The 13,144-nt window shown below is 36.4% G+C and overlaps 1 protein-coding gene across 1 annotated transcript in view; it reads left to right on the top strand.

Annotated features, from left to right (window-relative positions):
* The first annotated feature begins 415 nt into the window (after positions 1–415).
* LOC127677631 (vomeronasal type-2 receptor 26-like) overlaps positions 416–13,144 on the top strand; it is a 29,042-nt gene continuing 16,313 nt past the window's right edge. The window contains exons 1-3 of the mRNA XM_052172671.1: positions 416–633; positions 1,803–2,100; positions 8,604–9,413. Of these exons, the coding sequence (XP_052028631.1) occupies positions 419–633; positions 1,803–2,100; positions 8,604–9,413 (1,323 nt within the window). The 5' untranslated portion in view covers positions 416–418. The remainder of the gene's footprint in view (positions 634–1,802; positions 2,101–8,603; positions 9,414–13,144) is intronic.

Genomic DNA, 13,144 nt, shown 5'->3' on the forward strand with positions numbered 1-13,144 from the left:
ATTTTGTTTCCACTGGTTAGCCTCTCTACCATGAGAACTAGACAAATCTCAGCTCAGTGAATGTACACACCCCGCAGATGTTTTAGTAGACTTCACACTTTTTCTTAATTGTGTGTTTTCCTGCTGTGAATCAGGATTCCCAGGGGCCAAGTGAGAGATTTCTGAGCCCTTGGAGACTCACTGTGAAGGGTACATAGTCTAGGGCTAAAAAGGTATAAAGCAGATTGGACTCCAGGGAACTGAGGGAGTGTTTGGATACTGGTGGGCCTGAACCAGGACAAAACAATGCTTCATAACCTTGATCCACATGGATCAACCAGACATCTTTTACCAGTTTGTTGATGTGCTCTCAGGGATGAATAGTCCAAGATTCTTAACTGAACAGATAACTGGGTTTTATCAATTATTTATCAGTGTTATGGAATTACTCATTGCTTTCTCTCTCCTGATTATCCTCACTGTATTCCCGGAACAAATTTCTTGTTTGTCCCTAAGTGTACCTGCTTCTCCTGGCTACTATCAAGATGGGCATTTTGTTATTGGAGGACTCTTTTCCCTCAGAGTGACTGCTAGAAACAATAGAATTAAATTTGGCTTTAATGATACAATGACTATACCAGAAGCTGTTATTGTGTAAGTATTTGACTTCTCTCTTTAAAAAAAATATTGTTTCAGCATTTCATACATGTAACCAACATATATTGATATCACCTACTCTACTGCTCCCTTCCAATGTTTCCTGATTTCAACTTCATGGCTTCTCTCTGTCTGTCTGTCTTTCTATCAATCTCTATCAAATGTTATGGTATTGAGTTCATTTAGGTATGATAGTACTGCAAGAGTATAGGGCATTATCTAGAGTCTAGACAAGGTACTAAACAAACCTCCTAATGAAACTGACTGTCCCTTCCCCAGTAGCCACCAAATGCTATAGTTACTCAGCCATGACTCTGTGTGTCTCTCCCCTACACATGCTGAATTCTCTTAAAAATGTAAGAAGTTTTTGAAAGCACTTTTCTGTCAAAACCAATTTGTCTTTTTAGTTATGTAGTGTGGTGTATTGAGAAGATTTTAGTCTTCCTGTTTAAATTCATACTTGACACTATTTTTTTCAGTTGCTATTGGTGATCAAGCACTGTGTATTTTCCTGAAGTTTACCTTATTCTTCGCAGACCACATGAAAAACTAAGTTTAATGTTTGCTATTTTGCACATGCTTTACTTTTCCATTTTTATTTCTCAGAAACAAATTGCACTATAAATATTGAAAAATGTACATTTAATAGTATGTGGTGGTTCAAACCTTTAATCCCAAAACTTGAGAAGCAGAGGCAGGTGGATCTTTGTGAGCATGAGTTTAACCTAGACTACATAAGAAGTTTAAATTAAACCTTGGTTGAATAAGCGAGATGCTGTCTCAAAAAAATTCAAAAACAAAAATAATCGATTTAATAATAAGTTGTACTATGAATCTTCTTTTTTAGCACAATTTTCTCCATATTTTTAATATTGAGTAGACTGCCTGTTTCTTGGAATATCATATACAATTTTTATATGAATTAAGTTCTTATAAGTAAAAATGCAGAATTTGAGAGGTAGAATGGGAGGAGCTATATGGACAAAAGAGAGGGAGGTAAAGAATGTAATTATATTTTAATTATTATATTAAAATATATAAATTAATATAAATAATTATATTGTATAAATTAATATAACAGAACATACATTAATTAAAATAATTAATTAATATTATTAATTAATAAAATAGAACACAAATATGATCTTTCCAATTTTTCCTCCCAGGAATCTCACCAAAAATTATCAGCACATATTGGCAATGGTTTTTGCTATAGAAAAAATCAACAAGGACCCAACTATTCTATTCAATATGTCCCTGGGATTCTATCTCTTTAATGTTGACTTTTCTGAAACAAAGGCCATGGAAAGTTCTATGGCTTTGCTCTCAGGAGGGAGCCCCCCAATTCCTAACTACAGCTGCAGGCCTGAGAAGACTGATAAGCTGGTTGCAGTGATAGGAGGCATTTCAACAGGAATATCAGCTCAGATCTCCAGAGTTCTAAGTCTCTACAATGTCCCACAGGTACACAAAGCATCTTGCTTCCTAGGTTAAGATAGGAAGATAATAATAAATGCTAACTAATCCAATCATTGATTTCTGATGAGGTATGAGACTGCTTAATAATTTACTATTTTCTTATTAATTTTAACTGTGAGGTATAATATTTTCTTAACATGAAATAATGTTAGTAAAATAAATTTAATTTCAAATCTTTAAAATATAAAAGAATATAAGTAAAAGTAATGACAACCTGTATTCTTACCACTCCAAGAAAATTTCTTATGCTATTTACCATTTTTAATACTGTCTTTCTTTTGTATTCAGTTTTAGAACATCACAAAGCATGAGGGTTATAATAATTCTATGCACATATGTACACAGTAACTACTAGGAACATATTTCTGATTACTTTACTGTGGTATCAGCTCAGATTGCCATGTAAGATTCATTCATACTAAGAAGCATGGGTCAGACTTACTCGGGCTGGACTTTGGGCTGTTTGTAATTTTCTCCTGTTGATAGGAAAGTGTTTACTCTTGGCTTTGTTTAAAAATCTTTCTGTTGATCAGTAATTATTTCTTATAAACTATGCTAGAGAGGTAGTATTTACAAGACAATTGCATCTTAATTAGTCATAAACTTGAAAAGGTTTACTTAGAAAGTTTGCAAATAACAGTGATCTAGTGTTTAATGTTTCCTTCTATCCTCAGTGAAGTAACTTAAATCTTAGTAAAATGAATGAGGCTGCCATGCTGCTTCATTTTTATTATCAATTTTTACCTATTTGTTTATTTTTAGACGCATTCTCACTATTCAAGTTTGCCCAGTCTTGGACTTCCATTGAAGCCCATGATAGCATTAGGGAGATCCTCATGCCTTTGTTTGCCCAGGGCTGGGATTATAATCATACTCCATCATGCTTGATTAGATTTTTATTTTTATAAGATTTTATGAGTTATTTTTTAAATATTTGTTATTTTATTTATTTACATTTCAAATGTTTTCTTACTTCCCAGTCTCATCTCCCCAAACCCTCCACCCTATCACCCTTTCCCTTTGACTCTAAGAGGGTAGTTCTGCAACCACCCATCCACTCTGGCCTCACTCCTCTAGCATCCTTCTTTACTGGGACAAAAAGCCTCCACAGGACCATGTGCCTCCCCTCCCTTTGGTGCCAGATAAGGCATTCCTCTGATACATATGTAGTAGGAGCCATGGAACCACCCATGTATATTCCTGTGTCCATGGGATCTCTGAGGAGTCTAGTTAGTTGATATTTTTCTTCATAAGGGGTTGCCATCCCTTTCCTCTCCTTCAGTCCTTCCCCTAACTCTTCCACTGGGGCCCCCAGGTTCAATCCAATGGTTGGCAGTGAGGTTCTGCCTCTGTCTTCACCAGGTGCTCGCAGAACCTCTCAGAGAACAACTGTACTAGCTCCTCTCTGCATGCATTTGTCATCAGCAGTAGTGTCATGTTTTGGTGTCTGCAGATGTGATGGATTTCAAGGTGAGGCTATCTCTGGATGGCCTTTGCTTCAGTCTCTGTACCATTTTTGCTTTTTTGCCCCAAGTTTCCTTTAGATAGTAACAATTCTGTGTTAAATATTTTGAGATGGGTGAGTTGTCCCAGGTCCCATCCCTCAACTGTTAGCCATACCTATCTTCTGGAGGCGGTCTCCTCAGGATCAATCACCACTCTGTTGGGTATTGCAGCTAAAGTCATCCCAATTGGGTCTTAGAAGCCTTTCACATCCCTGTCATCTGGAACTTTCTTGTTCTTCCTCCCACCTGCCTGTTCCCTACCATGGAATATTCTGAGTTTGGGGGCTAATATTTACTTATCAGTGAATGTATACCATGTATGTCCTTTTGTGTCTGGGTTATCTTACATAGGATGACATTTTCTAGTTCCACCCATTTGCCTGCAAAATTTGTGAAGTAATCTTTATTATTAGCTTAACAGTATTCCATTTTGTAAATGTACCACAGTTTCTGTATCCATTCTTCCATTGAAAGACTTAAGCAGGGTCCTTTCCTGCTTATGGGTATTATAAATATGGCTGCTATGAACATAATGTAGCATGTCCTTGTTCTATGTTGGAGCATCTTTCAGGTATATGCCTCATAGTAATATAGCAGTGTCTTCATGAATTTTATATCTTCTTTTAAATATGTCATTTTTGACATATGCTTATTATGACATTTATAATGAATACAATTATTTATAAGAAATGTGTATATAACTGTACTAGGCTCATTTTGGCCACAGAATTATTTACATTCCAGTTGTTGTCCTTTTCCTGGTCTCCCTCCCAGAGTTTTTAACCCCATTCCCCCTACCCTTGGCCTCTGAGATTGTGCTTATCCATTCCTACCACCCACAACATGTGCCCCTTCATCTCCCTTCCCTCCAGTATTCAGTCTCTACAGGATTAAGCACATTCTCTCCCACAGAGGCCAGAGTAGGCAGTTCTCTGCTACATATTGGATGTGGGTCCACAGAACAACACATGTATATTCTTGGGTTGGCAGCCTAGTCTCTGGGAGTTCCCAGGCATCTGGGATAATTTATATTGTTAGTCTTCCTATGGGGTTGCTCTCCCCTTCAGCTCTTTCTGTCCTGTTCCTATCTTCTCAATAGGGTTCCACAACCTCAGTTCAATGGGTGGCTGTAAGTATCTGAGTCTGTCTCAGTTAGCCTCTCAGTGGACAAGCCTCTCAGTGCACAGCCATGCTACATTCCATTCTGAAGTACAACAAAAAATCACCAATAGTGTTATGGTTTGGGGGCCAACCATGGGATGGATCTCAAGTTGTCCAATCACTGGACGGCCTTTCCTTCACTCTCTGCTGCATTTTTGTCCCTGCCTTTGTCTTAGACAAGAAAAATTCTTAGTCAAAAATTTTGAGGGTAGTTCAGTGATGCCATCCCTCTACTTGGGGCCCTGTCTCTTTGGCTAATTCTAATTCAGAGTAATTCTGTAATTTTTGGCTAATATCTACTTATCACTGAATATAAACCTTTTGGTTCTGTCCTCTTGGGTCTGGGTTACCTCAACCAGGGTGATATTTTCTAGTTCTATCCATCTTCCTATAAAATTCATGATGTCCTCCTTTTTAATAGTTGAAATTCAAAATTTTCTCTTTCACCTATGGCTAGCTGGCTGCCTGTGGTTACTGAAACTTACACATATAGCCTTATACAAGTTCAATATACTCACAATGTCCTGAGACATTTTATCATTTCTTTTAGTAATCCCCTTACACTTCTTAAGCATGAACTTTGGAGCTGGCAGTTCTGAATTGTAGACCATGTTTCTTTGGTTTTATCATGTTGGCATTTTTGTTAGCGTTTTTTCTGTGTAGAATAAGTACACCATCTCTAGTGAATGTAAATGAATCCCTAATATATGCAAATCATTCCAACTTTACCTGAGACAGATAATCCCTTCTTTCAATTTCTTGTCTTTCCAGCCTAAGTGCTGTATGTCTGTTCTCAACTAGTTCTGGGTGTTAGGTCCTCTGTATGCTGAGTCTTACATTTTTTCTTTCTTGATTAATTTTCACATTTTCAGAGCACATTCTTGAGTTGAAGGAAATTTACAAAGGTCGTTCTGTGTTAGGTTATCATTTGACTTACTTAGATAGTAATTTTCAGCAAGTTTATTTAGTTATCTATTTTTAGTTTCTGATTTTTTTTCTCTACATTTTAAAATTTCTCCACCTAATGCCTGTTTGCTAAGTTCTATTTAGATTCAGAATTGATTCTCTTATTGCATGTACCTGCTTATGTGGATTGTTTATGAATATTTTTTGTGAATATTGGTTACTCTATGCAACATATGTAACTCATGCCATTTTTCTTATCCTCTTTGATTTCTAATACTGAGGAATCATGACCTCATGGAGGTGCCATAGTTGTTTGTTCTGTCTCTGAGTCTTCCCTCTTTCTGTCTTTATCTAGTCTATGTCCCTTTCTCTCTTTTTCATTGTGTTTGCCTGTGTATTTGTGTATATGTGCATGAGTGTGTGCTTGTGTTTGACCATGTGCGTGTGTGTGTGTGCGTGCTCATGTGGGTGTACGTGTGTGTGTGTCCATGCTCATGTGGGTGTACATGAGTGTATGTGTGTTTGTGTGGTATGTGTCTCACATATGATGTATGTCAGGACTGTGTAGGTAGGCATATCAGGAAAACTGACATGCTTCCTTCATCACTTTCTCCACTGTTGTTTGAAATCTGTGTACTGAATCAGAAGCTTGAGATTTTGAGTTGAATGTTCAGAAAGCTCTAGGGATTTACCTCTCTCCACCCTTCTATGTCAGGATACAGGCCCACACAGTCATGTCTGACTTGTTATGGAGATGCTGAGGATTCTACTGCAGGCCCTTCTGCTTATAGAGCAAGCACTTCAAACCCAGTGAGCCACCTTTCAGCATCATGATTATATATATATATATATATATATATATATATATATATATATATATATATATATATATCCTCCAACATAATGGATTTGTCATAACATCTTCATGCATGTATAGCATTATACATTATTTTTCAGTCTCCTAGACACTGGCTTTGGCCTACTAGACTCTAAAGTTATAATTTGATTTTGAGTTTAACTTCTAGACACCAAAACAGTAAACTAAATCTTCCCTCTATAAACTGCCTGAGCCAAACCTCTTCTTACCTAACTATTCAGTTTATTGCCATTGTGACCTTCCAATTTGACCCCTTCCTCTGAGGCAACCTCATCCAGGCCTGTTCAGTTTCCTGCAGATTCTGTGAGGTGCTGTCACTCCACATTCTCAGCCACCAGAGAAGGTCAGTGTTAGATGATCAGTTCTCTCCTGAGAGGACAGTCTGACACAGCCCTCTGAGTCATAGGGAGTGACAAAGTATAGCTCTTCAGTTTTTTAGCCCATTTCCATGAGGAACAGCATTTTCCTGAGATTAGCACCTGGATTGGAGGACCAAAGTACCCTGGACTTGTCCTGTGAGTAGGACAACAGGTCTCTCCACCACAGATGCTTGCCTTTTTTATAATGTTATTTGTCACACTTCAGACATATTTTTTAAATTTATGGTTTAAAAGTAGTTCATTCGGATTTTTAGATATATGTTGAGTTAAGATATTTTGTTATTTAAGAAAACATAATTCAAATTATGGTTTATTAATTAATTTGTTTCATGTGACTCATGAACTCTTTATCTGAGTTTATTCATATAAAAATTGTATTACCATGTGTTATCTATTTAAATTTCTTACCTTTGTACATTTAATAAATATTGAATATCTCTTTATGCTATGTTTCCTTCCTCAAAGTATTTATGTTTTCTTCATTTTGTGATTTCTTGTTTTGTATTACATTTTCTTCTCCCCATCCACCCCTTTCTTCCAATCAATTAACATATATATTCAGTGTCTGTATTCAATTATCATGATTTTGGATCCAATAAGTGAAATGTTTACTAAACATCTAAGTTCCGATGCCTGGGGAGAAGTCAGTGTACAGAAGCAGGGTATTAACTGTGGTTTAGGGCATGACCTAGTGGGCATCTGATTTTAGGAGATTATTTTTTAGGGAATTTGTGTGGAAATGAGACCAAGTTCCAGTCTGAGCCATGGTCACCAGGATATTCTGATACCACCAGTGTAGAGAGAGATAGAAGATTCAGTAAGTCAGACTGATAGTGTTGGCCAATCCTTGGAATTATATTCCCAGACTAAAGAAAGAATCCTGGAACTCATAAAAGAGCATATTTAGGAAAAGGACTGTTTTATGCCAGTGTTAGATTAAGGGAAGAGAGTCATTTCATCTAGCAGATTAGGTAATTAATGCTCTAGCCTGCCCCATCACAAAGATGATGGATGCCTTAAAGTGCATAGGAATGACAGTGTGGACAACTCAGCTGACGTTTTCTGGTAAGAAGGGTAGCAACATGATGGGGTGACAAGAAGGTCATGTTCAAAGAGACTTTATAACAATCACTGACACAGATAGCCAACCTTCTAACCCAAGCAAGCTTATTTTAAGATAGTCGACTATAGGTTAAAAAAGACAAAAGACTTACAAACTTCAATAGTGGATTTTACAATGTTCCATAGATTCCTTTTTGTTTTGTTTTGTTTTGTTTTGTTTTGTTTTTTTGTTTTTGGATTTGTGACATCAAGTAAATGAGCTTTTAGTGTTAATGTTTCTCCACTTCAATATCAGGAAGATGAAAGTTTTGAAGTGACAGATTTGCAAATGGTTGTGTTTGACTGGTATTACATGAGTGGAGATCAGGAGATAGACACTTTGTGGCCTTTTCCATATGTTCTATAAAAGGACATAGGAAAAGGTACATTTTGTGTATGCAGTAAAGATTAAGTGATATAGTTAACAAATGGTATTACTTAGTAAAGTTATTTAACTGTTCAATTTTTCCAAGAGTGCATAAGCAGAAAAGGTAAACCAAATGATTTGAAAATAAATCTAATTGTTGTGACTTATATAGTAACTTTCTTTCTGTTCAGATCAGCTATGCTCCTTTCGCTGTGAGTCATGGGACCAGAGTCCAGCTCCAGTCTCCTTACCAGTTTCCTGTGCACACTGCAGCACTGTACCAGGGAATTATTCAGCTGCTGCTATACTTCACTTGGATCTGGGTTGGTCTGGTGGTTCCAGATGATATGAGGGGAGAATTCTTCATTAAGGAAATCACAGAGGAGATGATCAACCATGGAATTTGTGTTGCATTTGCAGAAAAGGATCCAGTATTTCCTTCTGGTGGTGAAATAGGCTGGTATGAATTAATTGCACATCTCAAATTGACACGTGTTGTTGTTGCATTTGGTGACACTCATGATTTTCTGAAGCTTGTCTCTCTCATCATTTCCTTTGCTATTTTTGGTAATATCTGGATCACAACTTCTGATTGGTATACTACCTTATTACCCTTTAAACAAAACCGAATTTATACATACTTTGGTGGAGCATTATCATTTTCAGTTTACAAGGATGAAATTCTGGGATTCAAAGATTTTCAAAGAAGTGTTCACCCTAAAAAATACCCTCATGATATCTTTATCCAGCGTGTGTGGTCAAATTTATTTGAATGTTCACATGTCTATGAGCATGGAGTCAGGAAACTAAATCAATGTGAACAAAATGGCAGCCTGAGCACACGATCTCTGAATGTTTGGGATATGAATACCTCACCCTTGAGCTACGAAGTCCATGCAGCTGTGTATGCCATTGCCCAGGCACTTCATGAAGAGCTGTCACTCAGAGTGAATAGAGACTCATTGGATAAAGGTGAACTCCAGGCTCCTCTCCCATGGAAGGTAACAATAGCTACGCTTATGCTTTCCTAGAGTATTGGGCCCTGGCTTTTAATTTCTGCATGTTGATTCATGATCTGACATAGTGTTAGAAAAACATTTCTTATGCTAGTATGCTTCTTTATGTTACTATCTCCTTCTCAACATATTCATGTATATTCAATAGCATAAAGTAGCATAAATAGTTAGAAAAAAACATGTTGTAGGGTTTAAAGTTGAGCTAACATTTCTATCAGAAAACAATATGTGCATGCTATTGAGAAAATGATATTCCTAGTTTAAGCAAATTCAAACAATAATATTTAAGTTATTTAATTTTCACATCTTTTATTACTCTTTTTAATGTTCTGTGAAGTAATGATAATATACAACAGAAGAGATTTGTACAAGTATTAAAGTGGTATATTTTAAGGATTTTAGGTACATTTGATGCCAAAAGTTTGTTTTGTTTCGATAAACACACCCTAGAAGAACACATAGCTTTTATGAGAGTAGACATTATCATCCATGACTGTTCTCCCGCCTCCTTCTTTGACTTGTTGCTGTTGTTGTGATCTACTGTCCTTGGTTTTACCTTAGTTCTCTGCACTACACAGTCTCATATTCCTGGCATACCAGGCTGTGTCTTTCATGGGTTGCCTCTCATGTCCTGAGCCTCAAGTTAAAACAGTCATTCATTGATTGATCAGTCCCACACATTCTGAGCCACCATTGCCCCAGTACATCTAGTAGTCAGGACAGATTGAGTTCAAGGTTTGATGAATGGGTTGGTGTCAGACATGTACCACTGGAAGCCTTGCCTGCTTACAGAAGATGACTAGTTCAGGTTCCATATGTTCCATTACAAAGTTCTCACTAAGGTGACCTTAATAGGTTTCAGGAAGTTCCAATTCACTAGGTTTTACATCTATTCTAAATGCCCTAGTATTCCATCTTTTTCTGAGTCTCTCTGACCATACCCGCCCCTGTGTACCGCCATTCAAAAATTTTTTCCTTCTTGTTCCTATATCCACATACCCCCTAGTCTATACAACAAGTCTTTTGCATTCCCAGGGATATTAATTTGACCAGTCTACCCCCAACCCCAAGAACTCACCTTGTTACTTACACTCTCCAGAGTAGTATTCCATTACGTAAATGTACCACATTCTCTTTATCCATTCTTCCATTGAGAAACATCTGATTTGCTTCTAGTTTCCTGATATTTTAAACAAAGACACTATGAACTAATTGAGCAAGTGTCCTTGTGGTAAGATACCCAAGTGTCCTTGGGTATATGCTCAAGAGTGGTATAGATGGGTCATGAGGTAGATAGATTCCTAATTTTCTGAGGATCCGTCATAATTATTTCTATAGTTGCTGTACAAATTTGCACTCCCTTAGTCAATGTAATTGTGTTCCTCTTGCTCCATTTCCTTGCCTGAGATGTAACTTTTAACATTGACTTTAGCCATATTGACATGTGTCTAAGAGAAGCTCAAAGTAGTTTTGATTTGCATTTCCCTAATGGATAAGGATGTTGAATATTATTTTTATATGATTCTCATCCCTTTGAGATTTCTCTACTGAGAGTTCTCTGTTTAACTCCATAACTATTTGTAAAAATTAGATTTGTAGTTTGTTGATGCCTTGTGTCTTCCGTTCTTTTTATACTTTGTGTATTATATCTCTGTCAGATTTAGAGTTGATAAAAAATCCTTTTCCATTCTCTTGACTGCCATTTTGTCCTATTGATGTCCTTTGCTTCTCAGAAGCTTTTTGCTGTCATGAAGTCCAATCTGTGTTCTGTTTAGAAAGTTTCTCCTGTGCTAGGATGTGTAGAATTAAATACATTTTGGCAGCACATTCCACACTATCTTCCCTAAAGTTCTGGATTCTCAAATGAAAATCACACACTCAGTCTTTATAATTTAATATGCTTTAAACAGCTCAATGGTTGGGTCACTTGCTAACCTTCATTTGGCTAATCCACCTCCCTCTGAAAATCCAGAGTTATTATGTTCACTACTTTTTCTTCTATCAAGGACTGGTTTCCAGCAGCTACGTGCATATAAATTTTCTCATTTAAAGAGTTTTTCTGGAAACACAATTACCATTCATTTTATAAGAATTTATAAATATTTTCAATGCTTATCCCTATTTATCTTACATAAAGTTCAGTGTTCCATCAAGTGTGTTTTAATGTTGTGAACATCATTTTGCCTTGATTTTTGAACAGGGCTAATATTGATCTAATACTCTTCTTCAACATGAAGATAGCCAGTTAGATCAGCACCATTTTTAAATATGCTATCTTTTTTCTATTGTGTGTTTATTGATTTTTTATAAAAACTTAGGTGTCCATACATGTGTGGATTTATTTCTGGTTTTACAATTTGATTCTATTGTTCACCATGTCTGTTTTTATGAGAATACTTTGTGGTTTTTAATTACTGTAGCACTGTGGTACACCTTAAAATTGGGGATGGTGTTACCTTTGGAAGTTCTTTTACTGTTTATTATGTTATTCTCCTGATTCATGAGGGTGGGAGTTCTTTCCTTCTTCTGATATGTTCCTTGTTTTCCTTCCAAGACTTAAACTTTTTTCATACTAGTCTTTTGCTTCCTTGATTTGGCTACCCCAAAGTACTTTATATTTTGTGGTTATTGTGAAGTGTGTTGTTTCCCTGCTATATTTCTCAGTCTGTCATTTGTATATAGGAAGGCTACTATTTATTTCTTTGAGTTAATCTTGTATCCAGGCACACTGCTGAAAGTGCTCTCAGCCATACAAGTTCCCTGTAGAATTTGGTGTTTGCTTACATATACTATTATATTATCTGTAATAATGATATCTTGAATTTTTATTTTCTTGTCTGCATCCTTTGATCTTCTTCAGGTAACTTACTGTTTAAGGTCCAATTTATTAATATCATCTCCTAGCTCCAGTATTTATTGGGCTTTTATCTGGTTGACTCATGCATTGATGATAGTGGGGTATTATAGTCTTACTATCAATGTTTGAGATCAGTGTGTGATTTGAGATTTCCTGGTGTTCCTTTAATAGACTTGGGTTTAGATGCTTGTGGTATAGTTGTTGAGAATTAGGATGTCATATTGGTGGATATGTCCTTTGATCAGTATGAATGTTCTCTCCCATCTCTTTTGAGTAATTTTCTTTTGAAGTCTATATTGTCAGATCTTAGAATATCTATTGTATCTTGACTTGTAGGTCCATTTGCTTAGAAATCCTTTCCCCAACCCTTTAATCTGATGTAACTACCATGTTGATTTTGAGATGTGTTTCATATATGCTTTCAAAGGTTGGATCTTGTTTTCAGATCTGTTCTGTTAGCCTGTGTCTTTTTATTGAAGAACGGAGTCCATTGATATTGAGAGATATCAAAGATGCTTCTTGCTTTTATTGGGCCAGAAGTGGTTGTATGTGTGAGTATGAGTGTACGCATGTTTGTTTTTCTGCATACTTCCATATTTTGGTTTTTCTGCTGTGAGGTTATTTATTTCTTAGGTTTTCCTTGGTATATTTTACCTTCTAGTGTTCGAGTTTTCATTTAAGCACCATCTGTAGCAATGAATTTGTGTGGTTATCACAGAATATCTTGTTTTCTCCAGCAATGGTGATTGAAAGTTTTGCTGGGTATAGTTTGGCATCTATGGTATCTTAGAGTCTACAGTGTAATTGCCTAGACCTTTCTAGCTTTTAGTTTCTCCTCTGAGATGTTTATGCAATTTGA

This window comes from Apodemus sylvaticus, chromosome 2 (genome assembly GCF_947179515.1).
Source record: "Apodemus sylvaticus chromosome 2, mApoSyl1.1, whole genome shotgun sequence".
Classification (NCBI taxonomy): domain Eukaryota; kingdom Metazoa; phylum Chordata; class Mammalia; order Rodentia; family Muridae; genus Apodemus; species Apodemus sylvaticus.